The 21,726-nt window shown below is 38.5% G+C and overlaps 2 protein-coding genes across 2 annotated transcripts; both read right to left on the bottom strand.

Annotated features, from left to right (window-relative positions):
• Positions 1-2,248: 2,248 nt before the first annotated feature.
• Positions 2,249-3,277, bottom strand: LOC580190 (thyrotropin-releasing hormone receptor-like). Its single transcript, XM_780263.2, has one exon. The coding sequence runs from the start codon at positions 3,275-3,277 to the stop codon at positions 2,249-2,251; it is 1,029 nt and encodes a 342-aa protein (XP_785356.2).
• A 2,504-nt stretch (positions 3,278-5,781) lies between these two features.
• Positions 5,782-6,810, bottom strand: LOC587858 (dopamine D2-like receptor). The gene has a single exon (XM_787568.1). It carries the CDS (start codon positions 6,808-6,810, stop codon positions 5,782-5,784), a length of 1,029 nt encoding a protein of 342 aa, XP_792661.1.
• Between the last annotated feature and the right edge of the window lie 14,916 nt (positions 6,811-21,726).

Raw genomic sequence — 21,726 nt, 5'->3', positions numbered from 1 at the left:
CTTTAAAAGCAGCCTCTATCTGCCGTTCAGTGTTTAAGAAATTGAAAACGACTTTGCTCTCGTGCTGCCGTTCCCAGTATAAGTGTCTCTCGCCTCCTAATAAAAACCAGAACCTCATATTTAACCGTGCCTCATTTAATATCTATATAACATACGCAGATATTTACAAGTCATCTCGCCACTGAGCGTAATTAGAACATGTCAATAACATAACGTCATTTCATTTGAACATGCCAAATAAAAGTGAAGTCCCTAATCAAAGAACCGCTTCTCCCATAACATGACGGACAATCATTTTCCGGTTAATTATGTACGCCGCTGCCCCCAATAACCGATACCGTATTTTTAGGTGATTTTACATGACAACATGAATGAAGAAAAGCCATCACGTTCACAATGCAACGAATTGTCCAGGTCGTTGCGATCAAAGGGGAGTGATAAGTTTTTTTGCAATAACGACCCTCACTTTGACAGGCCTAGATCGAACACGAAGGCACAGACTTCAATAGGTACATTATTCAATAGTCTTGTGCGTCACCTATTGAAATGTGTGTATATGACAATGGCATATTACCTATTGGGATACTGAAATTGTGTCCAATTTATTGGAAATCTTGGCGATCGTGTCATCGGTAGCCAGTAAGTCGAACTAATTGCAAATCCTTCATTCAACCTAACTAAAGATTTACCAATAGGTCTTTGCCATCTCCCGCCCCCGCCACCGCCCTGACCCTCAGTACTTAAAAAAAGGGGGAAAAGAAAACAGGATAAGGAAGGGCAGACACATGGGGAAAGTCAACGCTAATAGAGTTTTCAGCTATCAAAGTATATTTAATTTATCCAATAAGGCTACTTGATTGACTTTCTTGGATTGTTTTTAAATACTTTCGCATATTAGCTGTTATCATGATTATTTTTCTTGCTGTTAGGATTATTATTATCTTTGCTACTATTAACAATATCTACATTTCTATCATCGTTATTATTTTCACCATCAGTAGTTTTTCTTCATGTTATATTCAGTTCGATTTGTATAGGGTAGCGTTGTCAATTACAAAACTTCTTTCCACATTAGCCATGTTGGTCTAGACAATAAGATAATTAAAGATTGAAAGTATATACATATTAATTGCTAAGTTCTACTTCGTGTACCAGATTATGATTTAAGGCAAACTAAGAACAATTTATCAATAATGAAATCGAATTTAAAGACTTACGTTGAAAGGTATAACAACAAGGAGAAAAAAAACTATATGAGTTCATGGATGTGCATCCAGAATCATTCTATCCTTTGCATTATGTAATTTTGATAGCATGTCAAGTTTGCTTGTAGTCGTATTCGACCATGCAACATCGCAATAGTCTAAGATTGGATTAATGAGGCAAGAAAATAACATTTTCACATATTCGTTTAGTAGTACAGGTTTTGCAGATCGACTCAAGAGCCCGATCGTTGCGAGACCTTTCGGGGTATAGAGTCAATGTTTTTTTGTAGTGGTATTTGAACAATTGTTCATCAAGCATTACGCCAAGATATTTTAATATCTTAAATCTTTCAACGAGATGACTCAAGAGGATTCAATCTAAATCAGAAAATTATGTAAGTCTTTGACGAGTATCTAACAACACAAAAATTTGCTTCTTCAAATTGATTGCGAGCTTAATTTGAATAAAAACCTTTTTCTACCATTTGTAGTCCACGTTGCATATTATTTTATAATTCATGTGTATTTTTTGCTATTAACAGCAGAGAAATATTACCAGCATACGTATTTACTTTACATTGTAAGCCAGTGAAAGCAGAGTTTAAACTATTGATGTATATAATAAACATCAATGGTCCTGATACTGAGCCATGTGGTACCCCATTTGTTATTTTGGCAAGCGATGACATGTGCTAATCTATTTTATTTGCTTGGCGTCTGTCACCAATATATAACTGAAACCACTGCAATTCATAACTCCGGCTATATGTAACTTTTCTAACGATATATAAGCAGTATATAATTATAGTTAATAATGTAGATATTATTAATTTTGTCGTCATATTTCTTGTGGTTGCTGTTTTTTTTTAATTATAACTAAATATTACCAGGACGACCGCTCAGGTCACTCACGTAAACGCACGAATTCTCATTGAAAGTCTCGCATGCCGTTGGTCAATTGGCTGTATCCAACCATCGTAAAGGATATCTGGTAAACGATTTAGCACACCTTAACCGAAACAGCACTTCAGGTTGATATTTGATCAAGCGATACGAGAAGGCCATAGTAGGCTCTTGAAGATCTCTTTGAAGATGGGATGTTTAAATCCGTAAATGATTGGATTAACAGCGCTATTCGCGAGGATAATCATGGTGCTATAAATAATTAATGCATTGTCGCCGGGTATCATAAGATTTATGCTTTGTGGTAGGGAACAGATTAAAAGCACACCAACAACCACGAAGAGATTCTTGGTGATTTCGACCTCCATTTTGCTGATCGCATTGATCTTGGGTGGACGGGACTCTCGAGACGTGGACGAAGCCTGGCTCTGGTTGTTCAATGTTGCATCAGATCTGATGTCTCCAGCAGTTGTGAACATGTTGCGGATCTGCTTGCGGTGTCGCAAGACATGACGCAACACCAAGAGATAAAATATCAGGGTGAGCATCATGGCAATGGCTATGTGAATCCCCAAGAATACGAGGTAATACATTCCAAACAAGTTTCCGCCTAAAGCGCCACACGTTTGAAGGTATTTGAAATACCCGATTGTCCCAATGCCTAGAAGAATAGGTAGGACTACCAATGAGACCGATTCTGTCCAGATGATCACAACTAAAGCAACGACTTTCTTTGGAGTATGGATACCTTGGTGGCCGCGGACGGATCTCGTAATTACGTACCAACGGACAAATGCGATGGCGAGCAGGGTCAAGCTGCTACACCCCACACAGGCAACGAAGACTCCTCCTGTAGTTACGCAAATAATATCATGCATGTGATAGCTTCCTGTTCGACTTAAGAGGTCCACGCTCAGGAACGGAAAGCAGAGACACGTTATAAAATCGGTGACAGCAAGGTTGATGACCAAAATGTTGGTGACTGTACGAAGTTTCTTCGCCACGACGACGGCGATGATGACGAGGGCATTACCAAAGAGACCGATCGGTGTCAATGCGATCAGGATTGATGCGACAATAGCTCGATGGTGGAACGCTATCACCGAAAGCTCAGTAAGATTACCCAGACTTTGTTCTGAATCCGTCCAATCTATCGTTGTTACTGCCATCGCGAAGAAATCAAAATTCCCCTGTGACTATATTCGTAAAAGCGTTTATTTTTCTGGTGATCACTGTTTAATCCTGATGATCGATTTTGATAAAGTGCTGCCTCTAATCGGTTGCATTCCTTGTCTCATACCATTCACTACGGCCTAATAATAATTAATCCCGAATACTAGATGATATCCACCAAGTCTATCACATTAAATGCCATCGTGAAGTACTCGACATCGATCTGTGACTTTATTCTTTAGAAGCAGCCTCAATCTGGTGTTTAGTGTTCAAAACATTGAGAAACGAAGTTGCTGTAGTGCTGCTGTTCTCAGTTTCAGCGTTTCTCGCCTTCTAATACAAACCAGAACCTAATATCCAACGATGTCTCATGGGATTTTTTGTATAGCACGACACAGAGATTTAAAAATCATCTCGCCACTTCACGTTTTATAATTGCCCCCAAAGGCAGCGTGCAATTTGAACATGACTAATAAAAGTAACGTTCCTATTCAAAGATCCGCCTCTCCCATAACATGAGTGACAATCTCCGGGCAATTATACACACAGCAACTACCAATAACCGATACCGTATTTTTAGGTGATTTGAAATGACAACATGATGAAGCAAATCCATCACGTTCACAATGCAACGAATCGTCCATGTCGTCGCGATCAAAAGGGGAGCAATACATTTGTGTAATTACGACCCACACTTTGACAGGCCTAGATCGAACACGAAGGCACAGTCTTCATTACGTACATTATATATTAGCCTTGTGTGTCACCTATTGAAATGTGCGAATATGACAATGACATATTACCTATTGGGATATTGAAATTGCCTTATTTTTTGAAAGTCTTCGCAATCGAGTCATCAGTGGCCATTAAATCGAACTAATTCAAATCCTTCCTGTAATTTGACTGAAGATTTACCTAATGGTCTTTGCCGTCTCCCAACCCCACCTCCGCCCCGGCCCCATCACTTCAAAAGACCGAAAGAAAGTAAACACGATAAGGAAGAGCAGACGCATGTTGAAAGTCAACGCTAATAGTAAAGTTTTCAGCTATAAAAGTATATTTAATTTTTCCATCAAGGTTCATTGATAAATTGACTTACTCTGGTTCTTTTCATTACTTCCGCATATTACTTATTGTCATTATTATTAATATTATTATTATTTTTAGCATTATTATAATTTTAAATATTAACAATATCTACATCATTATCATTGTTATTTTTATTATCATCATCAGTATTTTGTATTTATTTTATATTCAGTTTTATTTTTACAGGGTAGCGTTGTCAGTTACAAAACTGCTTTCCACATTGGCCCTGTTGGCCTAGACAAAAAGATGATTAAAGATTGAAATTATATACAAATTAATTGCTAAGTTCTATTTCGTGTACCTGATTATAATATAAGGCAAACTAAGAACAATTTATGAATAATGAAGTCGAATTTAAAGACTTTCGTTGACAACTACAACAAAAACTACTTAAACTATGTGGGTTCGTGGATGTGCATTTAGAATCATTCTATCTAGGCCTATTCCATTAAGTAATTTTGATAGTATATCAAGTTTTCTTGTAATGGTATTTGACCACGCAACATCGCAAAAGTCTAATACAAGTGTTTATAATAGAACAACTTAACATTTTCGAAAACTCGTTTGGTAGTACAGGTTTTGCAGGTGTCTCAAGAACCCAATTCGTTGTGAGACCTTTCGAGATATAGAGTCAATGTATTCTTTCCACAACATTTGTTCATCAAGCATTACGCCAAGATATTTGAATATCTTAAATCGTTCAACGAGATGACTGAAGAGGATTCAATCTTAATCAGTTCCTTTGAAAACATGGTTTGAAGTGCAACCGGAGTAATTGAAATTAATCAAGTATGTCTTTGACGAGTTTCTAACAAAACAAAAATTGTCTTATTCAAATTGATTGTGAGCTTATCTTGAAGAAAACCCCATTTTCTGCCATTTGTAGCCCACGTTGCATAACATTTTGTCATTCATGTGCATTTTGTGCTCTTAACAGCAGTGCAGTACCACCAGCATACATATCTACTTTACATTGTAAACCAGTGAAAGCAAAGTTTAGACTATTGATGTAAATAATAGACATGTGCTAGTCTGATTGTATTTGCTTGGGGTCTGTCACCCAAATATGACTTAAACCACGGCAACTCATGACCCCTGACTCCGGCATCATGTAACTTTTCTAATAATATATCAGCAGTATATCATTATCATTAATAATGTAGGTATTATTATTATCCTCGTCATCGTTATTGTTGGTTGTTTTTATAATTAAACCTTAATATTACCAGGACGAGAGCTTGCGAGACTGAGATTGTCTGTCTCGTAAATGCACGAATAATCATTGAAAGTTTTGCGAGACCGTCATATCGGTCTCGCATGCCGTTGGTCAATCGGGCTGTATGTAACGAACGTAAAGGATATCTGGTACACGATTTAGCACACCGAAACAGCACTTCAGGTTATGTCGAGCTCAAGCGGTACGGGAAGGCCATAGGAGGCTCTTGAAGACCTCTTTGAAGATGGGATGTTTAAATCCATAGATGATTGGATTGACAACGCTATTTGCCAGGATGATCATGGAGCTATAGATCATTAATGCATCGACGCCGGGTATCATAAGATTTATGCTTTGTGGTAGGGTACAGATCATGAGCACACCAACAACCACAGAGAGATTCTTGGTGATTTCGACCTCCATTTTGTTGATGGCATTGATCTTGGGTGGACGGGACTCTCGAGATGTGGACGAAGCCTGGCTCTGGTTTTTCAATATTGTACCAGATCTGATATCTTCAGCAGTTGTGAACATGTTGCGGATCTGCTTGCGGTGTCGTAAAACATGACGCAACACCAGGAGATAGAATACCAGGGTAAGCATAAGGGCAATGGCTATGTAAATTCCCATAAATAAGAGGTAATAATTTCCAAACAAGTTTGTGCCTTTAAAGCCACATATTTGAAGGTATTTGAAATACCCGAATGTCCCAATGCCTAGAACAAGTGGTAGGGCTATCAATGCGAGCGATTGTGTCCAGATGATCACCACTAAAGCAACGACTTTCTTTGGAGTATGGATACCTTGGTGGCCGCGGACGGATTTCGTTATGACATACCAACGGACGAATGAGATGGCGAGCAGGGTCGAGCTGCTACAGTACGCACAGGCAATTATGATTCCCCCTGTAGTTGCGCAAATAATATCATGGATAGGATAGCTTCCTGTTTGACTTAAAAGGCCCGCACTCAGGAACGGGAAGCAGAGACACGATATAAAATCGGTAACAGCAAGGTTAGTGACCAAAATATTCGTGATTGTACGAAGTTTCTTCGCGACAACGACGGCGATGATGACGAGGGCATTACCAAAGAGACCGATCGGTGTCAATGCGATCAGGATTGATACGACAATAGCTCGATGGTGGAACGCTATCACCGAAAGCTCAGTAAGATTACCCAGACTTTGTTCTGAATCTGTCCAATCTATCGTTGTTAGTGCCATCGCGAAGAAACCATAATCTCACTTTGACTATATTCGTAAAAGCGCTCCTGTTCTGGTGATTATTGTTTCATCCTGAATCTATTTTGATAAAGTGCTTCCTCTAATCAGCAGCATTCTTTGTCTCATACTATTCACTGCGGATTATAACCAATCACGAATAATAATATGTGATATCCACCTAGTCTACCGCATTCAATACCATCGTAAAGTAATCGCATCGATCTGTGACTTTATTCTTTAGAAGCAGCCTCAATCTGGTGTTTAGTGTTCAAGAAATTAAGAAACGACTTTCCTATAGTACTGCTGTTCCCAGTATCAGCGTCTCTCGCCTTCTAATACAAACCAGAACCTAATATCCAACGATGTCTTATCCGATGCTTTTATAGCACGACACAGAGATTTACAAGTCATCTCACCACTTCAGGTTTAACAGTATAATTGCCCTAAAAGACGTGTGATAATTGAACATGTCTAATAAAAGTGACGTTCCTATTCAAAGATCCGCCTCTCCCATAACATGACTGACAATCCCCGGCCAATTATACACACCACAACCACCAATAACCGATACCATATTTTTAGGTGATTTGAAATGACAACATTATGAAGCAAATCCATCACGTTCACAATGCAACGTATCGTCGACGTGTCACTATCAAAAAGGGAGTGATAAGCTTTTGTGATCACGACGCATACTCCGACAGGCCTAGCTTGGCGATCGTGTCATCAGTACCCAGTTAATCGATTTACAATAGCAAATCTTTTGCCTGAATATTTACCGAATGGCCTCCGTCCACCAAACAAAAAGAAAGAAGGAAAGACAGAAAGGGAGAAAAAGGATATGCAAGAACAGACACGTTGAGGGAGTTAAAGGAATAGTTGAGTTCTGTTGCAGAGGGCGCTACACAAAATATTTTTTTGTGAGATAATGAAAGACTGAGTGTCAAATTTGAAAAAACATACAATATTTAAAAACAAATTTAAAAACAAAATCATCTTTTTTTATCATAATCGGTTCAGAGACGGCTGAAATATCCATAAATATAACCATTTCTAATATTTGTGTACCACCACAAATATTAGATAATTTGAACCAGCCGTTTAAAAATCAAAATAGAGCCTTATACGTTTTATTCCAGCCAATGCCGATGTTGGGTTTTTTTTTTTTTTTTTTTGGGGGGGGGGGGGGCTTTTTCGTGATGGTTATATTACGCACAACCAGCAGGCCAATGTATTGTTATTATTATTTATTAATTAATTCGTCGCTGTTTTCACGAAGTGACGGTAGTGAACAAAAATTGCATTCACTTTGCGTGACGATTTTCCTCACTACCGTCACTTCGTGAAAACAAGGACGAATTAACGGTCACCGTATTTTTTTTAAAGTAGAGCTGAATTGGTATGATCGTATTGGCTGAATTTCACTTATTTGGGGTTCTAAAATTACCTTCATAACAATTTTAGGTCCTATAAGGGCACTAGAAATGTCATAAATGAGAATGGTTTTTGACAAAATTCAAATCGGGGCAAGCGTTGACATGCTCTCATCTATTTCATTGCAGTCTGTCATTTAAATAATAAGTATTAGGCAACTGCCACTCATAACCCCTGACTCCGGCATCATGTAACATTTCTAATTATATATCAGCAGAATATTATTATTATCAATACAATTTGTAATATCGTCATTATTATTGTGGTCGCTGTTGTTGTTGTAATTTTTTTGTATTATCATTATTTTTATTATGAATATCGGATCACGTGATTGACGTAAAAGCACTCATGAGCACACGCAAGCAGAAAAGTAATGGAAACAAAGACAAATTTAAACTTCCAATGGCATAACACCTGAAGTGGGTAAAATGACGAGAGGGGTGGGGGCACGATAACCGGAGCATGTGTCTGTCAGCTGATTAGTAAATGCACACCATGATCTGTCGTGCCAGAAAGCAAAATAGCTCGGTCTGGTGAAGAAATGAGCAATATTAGGGGCAGTTACACTGTCATCCAAACACGCCAAAAAATGCCAAACCGGAGCCTGGCCGCGATGTTACCAAGGGCAACTACGCTTTACCGGCAGACATGCCAAGCCCCAAACATTCCAAAACGAAGTGTGATCTTTTGGCGTGTTTTGGCGTGTTTTGGCGTGTTTGGCAAGTATAACCGCTCGCAGTTGTAACATCGCGATGTTAGGCACGTGACTTCCGGCACTTCCGGATTGTTACCCGCGCTCTTTTAAACCACGTTCTTCCCGTGTGATATTTATAGCATTTCCATCGTCGCGCGTGTTATCCGTTCATTCAGCTCCGTTTGTTCCAATTCCGTTAACTCATCCTTTATTCAATCTTCGTTATTCCCGTCTGGCCATATCTGTCTAGTAGTAGTATTTGAGTGTTTTGTTAGATTAATTAATATGGAAGTGAACAATTCCCATTGGACTGATGATGAGATGAAGTTCTTGATTTCGATGTGGAGGCAGGGAGAGCTCCTCCACCAGACTTCCAAGCGTCCCTGCAAACGTGGGGAAAAGGGCTTCAGAGAAATGAGTGAAAGCATGAAATTAACAATTAACAACGATGATTTTCTTAACCTTCCCATATCGTTTTTACTACTAGATTTCGATTGAATTTGGGAAAACTGAATCAGCAGCCGTAGTCCGTACTTCGTAACTTATCCACTCTTGCCTCAAATACTACACGCGAGATAAACAAAACATATCGCATGCATGCGCATGGGATGTATCGCTATTTAGCTAGCTATAGCGCTAGCTGGAAATTGCGCGCGCTAAAAATCTTACAGCAGGCCGGGGTCAAAGGTCGGGAAGACTGCACATGCGCATTACCAACCGAAACACGCCAAAACATCGCTGAACAGCTCCGTCGGTGATGTTTCAGCACAAGTGTAACCGGGTGCACGAAACATCGCGACTTTTCAAAATGAGGTATTTGACAGTATAAATGCGCCTATTGATTAGATCTTGAGTCTGTAATCCACCTATCCCGACCGCACTGCTGACACCCCGACGTACCCCGCTGAGTACAGCGCGTTGGTGTTGGTGAAACAATCGAATGCGGCTCTCAGGCTGTGGCGCTGCTTTATCGGAATACTGAAGACGTGGAAGAAAAACTATGGTTATATGTTAATCTGCGATAAAATATGCATTTCTAGATGAACAGAATAAATCAGTCGGCTACCGTTAGACCGGGGCGTGTATTACTTCGTGAGACAGATCGATTATGGAGGTGGAGAAATGCATTTAAATTTTTCTGTTGAACTTCTTGTCTGTATTTACAGTATCTCTGATATCAAACAGGCACATACTGTTTTGAAATACACTTAACGCTAAAAGATATAAATGCAATTTGGATCGGAGCATAATGTTTATGCCTTTCTTTTTAAAATACTTTTTCAGACAATGATATTGCCATTATTTCTATGATATATCAAAACAGTACTCTGCGAAATCATTTGTAGAAATGAATGAACATTTACATTTTTTTTAGTAGAAAATTTTCCTCAACGAAACTACTTTAGACTGTTCCGAAAAAATAAGACACCTCGCTATAAACACGATCTGCCTCCTCTTCAAGAAGACAAAAATGTGATTAATCACTCACGCCCTCTACGGATTACCAGTTGTTATAAGACGTAATGCCGGATAAAATAAACATTGAACCTTATTTCAGGAGGATTCCAGCACCAATCAATCTTAACATAGCACTTTAGGGGATAGCTTGAAGAGTCAAACGGAGGCGACAATCGATGGTTAGTTTCGATCCACGTTGGTGGCGCCATTTCAGCTAAAAATCCATATCAGATTGAAATGCGATGTGAGTATGAGTGAAGTGAGTGGGCAGAAAACGGATATTACAAATGGGGAAATCGATATGTGCTGTTGATTTGTTTAGATGACTTCAAACATGTTTTAAATATGCGATTGGATTTTCTTTCTATATAAAGATAAATATTTGTAAAGGTTAGACTGTTTTAAAACTGATAAATTTGATAGACCCTGTTGATTAAGAATTTCATCAGGACCCTAATTGATGCAACATAATTGCGATCATCTGATAACAAATATATGAAGTAATTGCATAATACTGAATTAACCCCTTAAATTCACATCACAAATGGTCGAAATGCTATAATGGGCAACAGCAAGAAATGACGAAGAACCACAAAGGAATAAACAAATAAAAGGAGAGAGAGAGGGGGAGGGAGAGAGAGAGAGAGAGAGAGAGAGAGAGAAGAGAGAGAGATGAAATAGCAGGAATCATACAGAAAAGAGAAACGTGAAAGTACTTTTATATGTCTGGTAAGCCCTCAAAATTGTAAATTACAGTGAAATGGATCACAGCTACGACCGAGTGTGTTATAGCGCCCCCAATAGTTTGATATACTACCTGTAAAATTACACTTGTTACAACATATTTATTTTGCTGTTCAAATTTAATATTTATTTGACTGTTTATCGCTCCCTTTTGACTTTGGGCAGGTCATTTATACAATAACAGATGTTTAATAATAAAGTCGAATTAATTTATCTTAGTCTATTGGATTTGAATTCATATATCATAATTGGATTTTATTTTGTCTTATTTATTTATTTATTAACTTTTTCTTAAAAATTTTTTTGGGGGAGGTGTTTTTTGTTCTTTTGTTATTCGTTTTTGTGTTCGGGTAATTCCAAGAGTTACGGGTTGATAGCTCCAGATCATTTTTAATTTTGACAAGAAATATCATAGATACTTTTACTATTATACTTAAAAATTAAGCTTGGAATTACCCTAATTTCATTTAGTTGAGTTGGTACGTGCTCTGGACATACATGACATATGATTTTGCAAATGATTAATACTAGGTTTAACCATTCGTAGAAGGTCCATTGCTTAACCTTGTTATCATAACTCCAATTAATAGATTTTTAATTTGCAGTCTATTCAATTATATATATTTTTGTAATCCTTCATTAGCTTATTTGGATCCCGAAAATGATATCATTGACGATATAACTAATCAATATTGTTGAAAATAAACTGATTGAAACAAATACAGTGGATATCATTTCAAGGACATTTTCATGACAGGCGATGTCATCATAGGCTGTAACAGAATTTCCGCCCGTGCAAGCACATATAGATATATATATTTAAAAAAAAGTATATATAGTACCAAGCAACTCAGGACTCATCTTCGGGTCGTGACGAATAAAAAAAAACATATAGAAAGCGAGGGGGAGGAGGAGAATGGAGAGGGGATGTGAAGAGGGATGAAAGAGATAGATTGAGAACGCGGTGGCTATAGACAATAATAGAGAGGCAGATATTTCATCCAATTTGAGTGGTTTATTGACTGGTTTCAATACCCCCAGGTCAGCGAAGCAGGGTGTTGATTACCTCTGGCTCCAAGGCAAACTACTCTGTCTTTACCCCCCTAGTAATGGGATTGGGGTGTAAAGATGGAGAAAAGAGGGTACATAGGGGTGCAGATACCAAACATGCCCACCCCACAACGCATTGATACATGTATCCAGATTTGATGCACAGACAATAACGCAAACATAACGTAGACTGAGAAAAATTATGTGGATTTCATAATGATGTATTTTAATTTACCTTCATTCTACATTGTGATATTAATATTTCGTTCTTACAATCTGATTTTTGGTATCTGTGCACTAGGTGTCAACTATTTAAAACAAATTTAAAATAATGAATTCGACTGAGCGATCTTACAAATATAAATATTAAAGTAGATACATAATTTATGCTTGTGATTTTCTTTTAATTATGATCGATTTAGAACAAAATCTATGCATAAAATATGCAAATAATTAAGAGGAAAATAGTAAGAAGAGGAAAGAATGAATAATAAACAAAGTAGATCTACGATCTACGTAATTATGATAAATTGGTAAACAAATAAAGAGGAGAAAATCCATTAAGAGCGATAGGATAAGACAGAAAATGGGGAAAGAAAATAGTAAAGAACACTTGAAATACAAAATTAAATACAACAGAGAAATAAGAGAAGGAGAAGATGACAATATAATCCATTTACTGGCTTAGCAAAACTCATAGAGACACCAATTTATATGACACTATAGGGCGCCGGCGGCTATGCTTCCCTCAAATTTTAAAATCAATTTTCCAATTTCTTTGCGCCTCGTATCTTGCTTTAGGCAATTTCTGTCCTTCAAAAGTGCAAGGTTTGGATAAAATTCTTCTGGGATGAGTGTTTCTCTTGTCTAGTCTGGTTGGTAGATCCAATGTCAGCTTGCACTTTTAAAAACATATTCATGCGAAGCTACTTCCCTTTCTTCTCTCTATGTACGAAATATACCATTACCCCCCCCCCCCCCCTCCCATTTGAAACAAGGAAGAAGAAAAAACCTATACCCATTTCGCAACTTTTTTTTGATCATCGCGACCCGCGAAATCATATATCAACATTCTCTGTTTGGCGACGAACATTCGCAGCGAATTTATCTACAAATACTATTCCGATACTATTTGTTTTGTATCAGCCTAATGGCATGTCACTGCCAGAAAGACTAAATGTTCAGGCAGTCTAAGGCATGCAGGATAAAAATTTGAAACCTTTATTGGTATAGGGCCTAGATTCATCTAGTCTCCGTTTCCCAGCCGCAGGGCCATACCGTGTCCTTGAAAAGTGCAAAACTTTTAAGCCTGTCAGACTTGATAATGGTGGAACTACAACGAACGATGACACCTTGTTAAAAAAAATGGTGAGAAAATAAGCTGTCAAAAAGTCAGATTGTTTGGTATGAGAACATAAAAGAGGGGACATTTTATGAAGAAAAAGTATTAACCCCTCATTTTTGTTGCATATCGTATTGCAATATTTCATTTGCCATCGCCGTGAACCTGCCGCAGGCGATCGCGTTCCTCATCATTTTAATACGCTGACCAAGCGCAAATAGTACACCAATTATCCCTTTTCGCCTTCCAAATAAGAACAGAGAAATGCTCATAGAAGCTCCCATAGCAGTTTCCCTCGGTATTTATCTATTGTTTCTATTTTAAGCTACAACGGGACTCCACATTATATTAAAATGAATTATTTATGCAGCATTCAATTCTTTGAATTAGCGCCATCTTTTGGTCTTAAATAGGAAGACACATAACTAGGCGTTGTGGCGTGCGCCTGTGATCCAGCTAACAGTGGAAGTTACAAACTGATTCAGCCGAGGACGCAGGTTCGAAACTGAGTAACGTCTTTCGGATGGTGACGTTAAAGGTCGGTCCCCAGACGTAAATAATCATATCTGATTGATACACGTCTGTAAAAAACCAAATACACACACACACACACACACACATAAGTTGTCCAGAAATTCTGGAACACTAAGACGAGCGTTTTCAACATTTTAATTCTCATTTCAAAACTAAAATCCATACGGATGATTGCTATTAGTACATGGTGTTGTTTGCCCGCAACCAGATTTCATAAAATAATAGTTATTGCTAATCTTTATTACAGAAAATAGATACGAATAATAGATATGTTACTTTCAAAGATTGAAAATCAAAACTGTCACGTCGTAGGTCAGATTCTATCGAGGTTTTTCTTCAATAGTTCTCATGTCTTCCTCAACTTTGCAGCTGTTAAGCGTATTATGATATGATAGCTGTGAACAAAGATTATGTAGAAAGTTAAACATAATATTCGAAAGATAATCTTTGAATGACGCTGATGTGCACTATTTACGAAAAGCCCGAGGCGTGAATCCAACAGATGTACAATTCAATTTGACAAAGGAGAACGAAAAGTTGAAATGTTATCGAAAAGACATCATTATTTAGATTAAATGTTGAACAAGTGCTCTAATATTCGGTTCTAATGGACGAATAAAGTGAAGAACAGGTGCGATTACTTTCGTCATGAGATAAAGGTACCATCCCAATAGAGAAACATGAGGGAATGTTTCACAAACAGACAAATGTGTTATTATTATGACTCCAATCAAATACATGTATGTGATGGAATCACTCATGTGATGGCACATCTATATAGGTATAAAAAAAGAACTTGTAAGAGTATTTGTTTTAAAGGAGTTAACAAACTAATTTCATAAATGGACGTGTGAAGAAAAGAACCATGATAATAATGCCAATTCAGGCTTCAAAACTATGTTCTCCTTTTAAGAAGCTGAAGTGTTTGCGTATAGGGTTAAACAAACCTGTCTGAACAAATATATTATGTTGAAAAGAAAAGAAACGGAAGAATGGCTGAACTTGAGAGTGGTGTATTAGCTAATCCACGACCCATGGTGCGAAACGGACAGATGTGAAAATTAGACATAAATTCGGTCGTCTGCTTCATGACGCCAAGGTCGGGCCGTCGAATTTAGGCGCGAGCAACTGCGCTCCACACGATATCAGCCACCATCATCACCTCCACCACTATCATCATCTTCTCAGAACTCTTCTTTCATCTGGGGGTTTTGTTTGGCTTTGTTTGAAGTCTTGTTTTGGGAGGAATCTACTGTCTGAATTCGAAGAAGGGGTTGTTATGTATTCAATCCTTCGAATTAGTCCCTGGAATATAGTCTTTATTTACAGGGTAACCATATAGAGTCCGTACCGATACGCTTAAATAGGGGTGATTTATAGTAATCGATTTATATACATTGTTATTACTCAAACAAGGCGTTCCGCAAGGACATCACATTATATCCCATTTGTTTCTTGTTTTGTTTTTCTAACATTTTGCCTGCGATAATCATTATCTCCCTCTCAGAACTCTTCTTTCATCATGTTCATCTGAGGTTTATGTTTGGTTTGTCCCTCCAAATTGTGTTTTGAGAAATCCACTTTCTGAAATAGAAGAACATGAAGAAGGACAGATAATATATGAAATCCCTTGTAAATTGTCCCGTGTTCTTTCTTACAGGTTTTACACATCACATGTCGAGAGTCTGTATAGCGGTACACTTAATCTTAAAGGCTAATCTCGAGCTCTGGTATGGGAATCGTATTTTTGAGAAACAAAAATTGCTATTATTATTCTGCATTGTTTATCCTGCAAATTAGTCGTTTGAACCAGTAAAATAAAAGCAAAAGCACAAAAACTCTCTGGGCATCATCTTCGATAAAAACTACAACTCCCTTTTGCACATGGTGACCTTTAATAATGGTGTCGGGCCTACTTAATCGGATGTCCTTATTTTTCTTTGCTCATTACTCAGCCACTATACATTTTCTAACAAAATTGTTCAGCACTAATCATTTATTAAGTAGGTGATCCAGAAAGAGTTCAACAGTTATCATACGAACCCGATGCACATCTTACTCTTACTCGATTACTGACACGTTGGTCTATGATAGTAATTCAAACAAGGCGTTCTACAAGGATATATATTATCTCCCATTATTTAATTTTCATAAGGAAGCTTCATGGTAGAGGAGAATATTTGTAATGAGGATTTCAAGTATAATGATTATCACTTTGCACCGATGAAAGCACTTGATATTCTGTATTGCAGTCATACAATTTTGAATTCTTTTGAGTATTTTTTCTTCATAATTATGTTAATAAATGTGTGTAATTGCGAACCCAAGTAAGTTCAAAGAAAGTATGACGAGACATGACCCGTAAAATTACGGTTGAAAATCAACAGAGCGAATACAATCCGGTAGACGATTATATGGAGCTTACCCGCTCAAAACGGAGTAGTATTTCACTTTAATAGAGGCATGCCCAGGACTTTCTTCCAGTTTATCTTCAGGGCAATTCGATGAAACTTACTTACTGAGCTCTTCAAAATTTCAGAACGACAGTTTTTTTTACCCCTGCAAAAGAATATTTTGTTGAGTAATAAACTGGGACATTGTAAATGAAAAATAACCCCAAATATTATACATTCCATTGTGATGATATTTGGAGTATAGAATTGACAAAGGAGTAAATAAAAACTACTAACTGAATGCCAATGATAAATTCAAAAGCGGGGACAATCGAAATGGCGCGAATTTTTCCCTTTTTCAATTTTAATCAAACCATTTGCCACACGCGTGAATAGGAAGAAAGGGTGCTGGAATGTGCCCCCCCCCCCCCCCCACATCCCTTCCTTCTACCAGTTCCCCTAAAGAGAAGTTTGTTACAAGAAAGCAAAAAGACTGTCCCAAGAGAATGGGGGCGATTGTTTGAAGGTTGCGTCGAAATCAGATACACCATGAGTGACCTTCTGAACTTGGCCGAGCCAGGATAATGAAAACTTTGCCATGATTGAGCACGATTTTAGGAGGTAAAGATTGGGCAACCAATTCCAGTGAGGGTTCTTGGTAAATGAATGAATGAATGAATGAATGAACCGATTGATGAATTAATGGATGAATAAGTGAATGAATGAATTCATAATGGTGCCGCAACTGCTTTGCTACATTATGGTACACTGGAGGGAAGTGCGTGAGAACGGAAGGGCTATGAAAGGGAAAAATAACAAGAGATGAATACTTTCATTTCTAAATAAAAGAATTCCGGAATGAAAATGTATACGCGATTAAAAGATTTGTTGTGAATCATTTGGTTTGCCGCCACTAACTAATTCTTTAGGGTAATGTACGGTTCAGGAAGGGGTTATCATAATGATTTGAAAGCCTTACTGTCGGCATCATTCATAGAAGGAAACAAACGAACTATATTTTTAGGGGAAATGTTAAAGAACGTTTTAGGCCTTCAATATAATTCTGTGTTAAAGGCCTCTGACTTGGATTTCTACAAACTATTGGTCCGCGTTGTACTATTAGCAATTCATAACGAATTACAGTTGAATTTTACAAAGTACAAAGGGTTAGGGGTAAAACGTGGAAGAGAATTCCTTGGGGCATGTTTATGAATCGGATGCGAATTTTATCAGAACAAGGAGAGGCGCAATCATTTGTTTCATGTAGGATAGTCGATGACTAAACAAGATTTCAAGTTCTTGGCCAGACGACTGTGTGCATGCTTTGAGTTTGCGGAGGAACAGATGAAGGATTTCCAGCCAAAACACATTGATGGCAGCTTCTGATTATCAGTACTCAGTCTTAGTTGTTGGAGAGGAGAAACTCCCTCAAAGTCTTAAAAACCTAATTAAGTGCCCCTGTTTTAATGTAAAAACACTGCTTCAATGTCACCAGAGTTGATATATGTAAAGGAACGCCTTCCTACGAATGGCAAAAGAAGGCCAAGAGAAAGAGGAAAGATTGAGCCCACCCCCCCCCCCTCTCTCTCTCTCTCTCTCTCTCTCTCTCTCAATCACACACACACACACACATACACACTCTCTCTCTCTCTCTCTCTCTCTCGCTCTCTCTCTCCAATCGATACACTGCAGGCTATATGGTACCTCTACCTCTTAATGACTTGTCAGACCCCCCCCCCCCCCCCCTCAAGAATGGCTTAAACCTACAGAACGCATATAATAACTCTGACATCCTTTGCCATTTCGTTTCGTTGAAATAGTAAAGTTTTTCAAGCACTTCAAATAAAAAGCACTACAGACAGCACGAAACAGTTATTCTTCTTTTAAAAAGCAAATTAATCCCCTATTCCCATGTGTGAACGTGTAAATCTTCTCTAAACTACACCTGTTGTTGACATACTAAAACAGGAGTCGCATTATCATTTTTTTTCCTAAATATATTAAAAACCATTAGTAGTGACAGCTTAGCTTTCAGACTGGATAGATTATTCAACATATTCTGATTTATTCCTTCTACCAAAAAATAATCCCTTAGCGAGTTTGGGTAATTAATGATAACCCCTCTACCAAATAAGAGGGAGGTAAGACTCTATCATATCAGTCTTGTATGTATATGCAGCAACTCAACTAAGTCTGGTTATAAAATAAGAAGAAAAACGAATGAATCCTCTGGATGCCAGACTAAAAAGGGGAAATGGTATAAACCAAGAAGTAATCCGCGCCCCGGTTTGTAACAAGGCCACGATTGTCTCTCCATCGACCTCCAATCACTGAACTTTGTCGTCACCCTGACATGAAATTACTACAGACACAGTCATTATAAGATACTTCATTTGAGATCATACCAAAAAATTATACAGTTAAATCTGACTACAAAGCTACCCAAATGAAACAGAAAATTGGCATTAGTAGCAGGTTCTACAGAACGTAAATTTCTCTAAAGAGAGGCCATAGTGGACACTTTGCACAGATAACCATAGTCACAAGTTTGTACTTGGATTAAAACGAAGCATACACATCATATTTCCTTTCTTTTCTCGTGACATATAAAAATAAAACTATTTCCGGATTTTGTCGTCCAAATACTTTTTTGTCACACAATTACTATTTTGTCATCCGAATACTAGCTATTTGTCACTCAATTATTATCTCGACATCATACTATTTTGTTACACTAAACCTTTTTCGGCAATCAGGTACTATTTAATCTCTATTAAAATAGTATTTCGTCACCCGAATACTATTTCGTCACTCAAATACTGTTTCCTCACCTGAACGACATTTCGTCACCCTTATCATGGTAATACTATCACGTCTCCCCATAACTATTTCATCACTAACTACTATTCTGTTACCAAATACTATTTCGTCACCCATTATCAATGCGTCACTAAAATACAATTTTTGTCATCCAAAGATCATTTCTTCACCCAAATATTGAGTTGTCACCAAAATAATATTTCGTCACCCAAAGTAATTGTTAATATCTTGATTAGATGGTTGATTTTGATTTGTGGATCAGGTCTGTACTTGCATTTCTGGGTCCCGTCTTATAAAGAGTTGCAATTAATCACAACTTATTTGCGATTTATATCACTCGCAATTATGTACATAAAAGATAGGAAACTGTAAACTTGCCATTGATTAGAAGACTTGCGAATGATTCGGATCAATCGCTATTCCGAATAAGAAGGGCTCTGATCTGAGTATAAACCTGCTTACAATGAGCAATGGCACTTTTAATGATAAAACAATTTAGGTAATCACCTGCAGACAATTTTGTATTTTGTGATCCTAACAATTTTACATTTGAAATTCTTTAAGACTTTCGTCTTTCCCCGAATTCCATATCCTAAAGGTTATCAAAGATACATCATGCATTTAACAAAAAATCATTATGAATTTGTGTTTACATAGTTTCGATATAAATAATGTAAGCTATGATGTTATTCCACTTTTTCTCTCTCTATTAATTTTTTTACAGATTGTCTCTTGATACCATCTAGACCAACTGCCATTCAAGCCCGGGGACTGTCGACAAGATGAAATCATCAGACCTAGAAACGGACCCACGCACCATTAGCGCGGTGAAACGAAAAAGTGACAGTAGAGATAATGACGAGATTCTGAAGAAAAGTCGGCGTATCGAAAGCGCGAAGGAACCGGCATGTTCCCCAGATTCTACAGAACGCACCACCTTCCATGAAGACAGGCGGAGCAAACTGGACAAAGAACGTTCGCGTTCACATACGAAATCTCCACAAATAGCAGTCACTTCAACGCAGCATGGCTCAGACGGCTTGCCATCCCCGCTCCTTTCTCCGCGTTCGGTCGGCGATCGAGCAGACGCGGATTCAGCTACGCGCATGAACTTAGGTAGACTATCCACTCTCGGTGCACCAGGTCGGTTCGAGGGGATGATTCCGCAAGAGAGTTTTCTGCAGAGAGACAGAGAATCGGACGGCAGTCTTGTGCGATTGTTCAAGCAGCGATTTCCATGGGCTCATCGGGAGCTTCCCGTAAGAAGGAGCGCATTTCGTGAGGTGTGCAAGGATAAGGCATCGACCGCGTTCAGCCCGCAGCATCTACCGCTTCGGCCGCGGTTGCTGAACGACCAGCTTTACGGCCGCACTGGCTTCCGACCGAAGATTGGAAAGCCGTTCGCGGGACTTAGCGAGATCAACGTCAGCACCGATGGCGAAGGCAGAGCTGGGGTTAATGGATTAGATACTAGCAACAAAAGCAGCATTCTCAACCCGACGCAACCTATCATTCAGCCGCTACAAGAGTCTCGTACCCGGCATCTCACTCTAGCACAACTTGCTGCCAGCGGGACTAGTCAAACATCGCCAGAAGCCCTGCGCCTGGGACCGTATAGCTCGCTCCGGCAAAGCCTGATTGAAGGGAGGGTGGATAATAATTTGAACAGTATCAAACGTACGCAAGATCATGCTAGGTACGTCGAAAATGCGTTTTTGCCATTTGGGAGGTACCTCGGAAACGGCACCAACATTAACACCAACCAACAAATGAGCGCACCGAACAACATTCCACCTTACATGGCGCTGCCTGGCTTGATGCTCGCCGCGGCTGCTCCACCTATCTGGCAACCTCCCTCTCTTGGGATGCTCACCATGCCGTCTGAGAACTGGTGCGCACGCTGTAAGACGAGCTTCCGCATGACAAGTGATCTTGTGTACCACATGCGAACATACCACAGGAGGGACACTGCTACAACAAGTGGCAACAACGCTGTTGATGATGTTGCGGCCAGCAGCGGCGATGACGTCGCAAGAAATGGTGACGAGCACGGAGGGGAGAAGAGCGGTGATGGGAAGACTCTGCGGTGCAATGTGTGTCGGGAGACGTTCCGAGAGCGACATCATCTGACACGTCACATGACGTCACATGTTAGATGACGTCATTGAAATGACTTAATAAGATAACTTCGTAAAATGTTCTTATCGTCAGATGGTATAAATATAGAAATATAGAAATAAACAAAATATTCATTAATCCGCCCCCCCCCCTCAAAAAAATATATATATTATCGTAAATCATGCCTATTTCGTCATGAGGAATGAGTCTATAATTCAAATGGAGATATGTCGTTTTTAATTTTAGAATATGTTTCTTGTGTTAGTATTATTATAGTCTTTATGTTATGACAGTAACAGTTATTTTGAAATAATAAGGTCGGAAGGATG

Source organism: Strongylocentrotus purpuratus, unplaced genomic scaffold (genome assembly GCF_000002235.5).
Source record: "Strongylocentrotus purpuratus isolate Spur 01 unplaced genomic scaffold, Spur_5.0 spur5_scaffold_10, whole genome shotgun sequence".
Lineage (NCBI taxonomy): Eukaryota > Metazoa > Echinodermata > Echinoidea > Camarodonta > Strongylocentrotidae > Strongylocentrotus > Strongylocentrotus purpuratus.
This window is presented reverse-complemented; position numbering and strand designations above follow the sequence as displayed.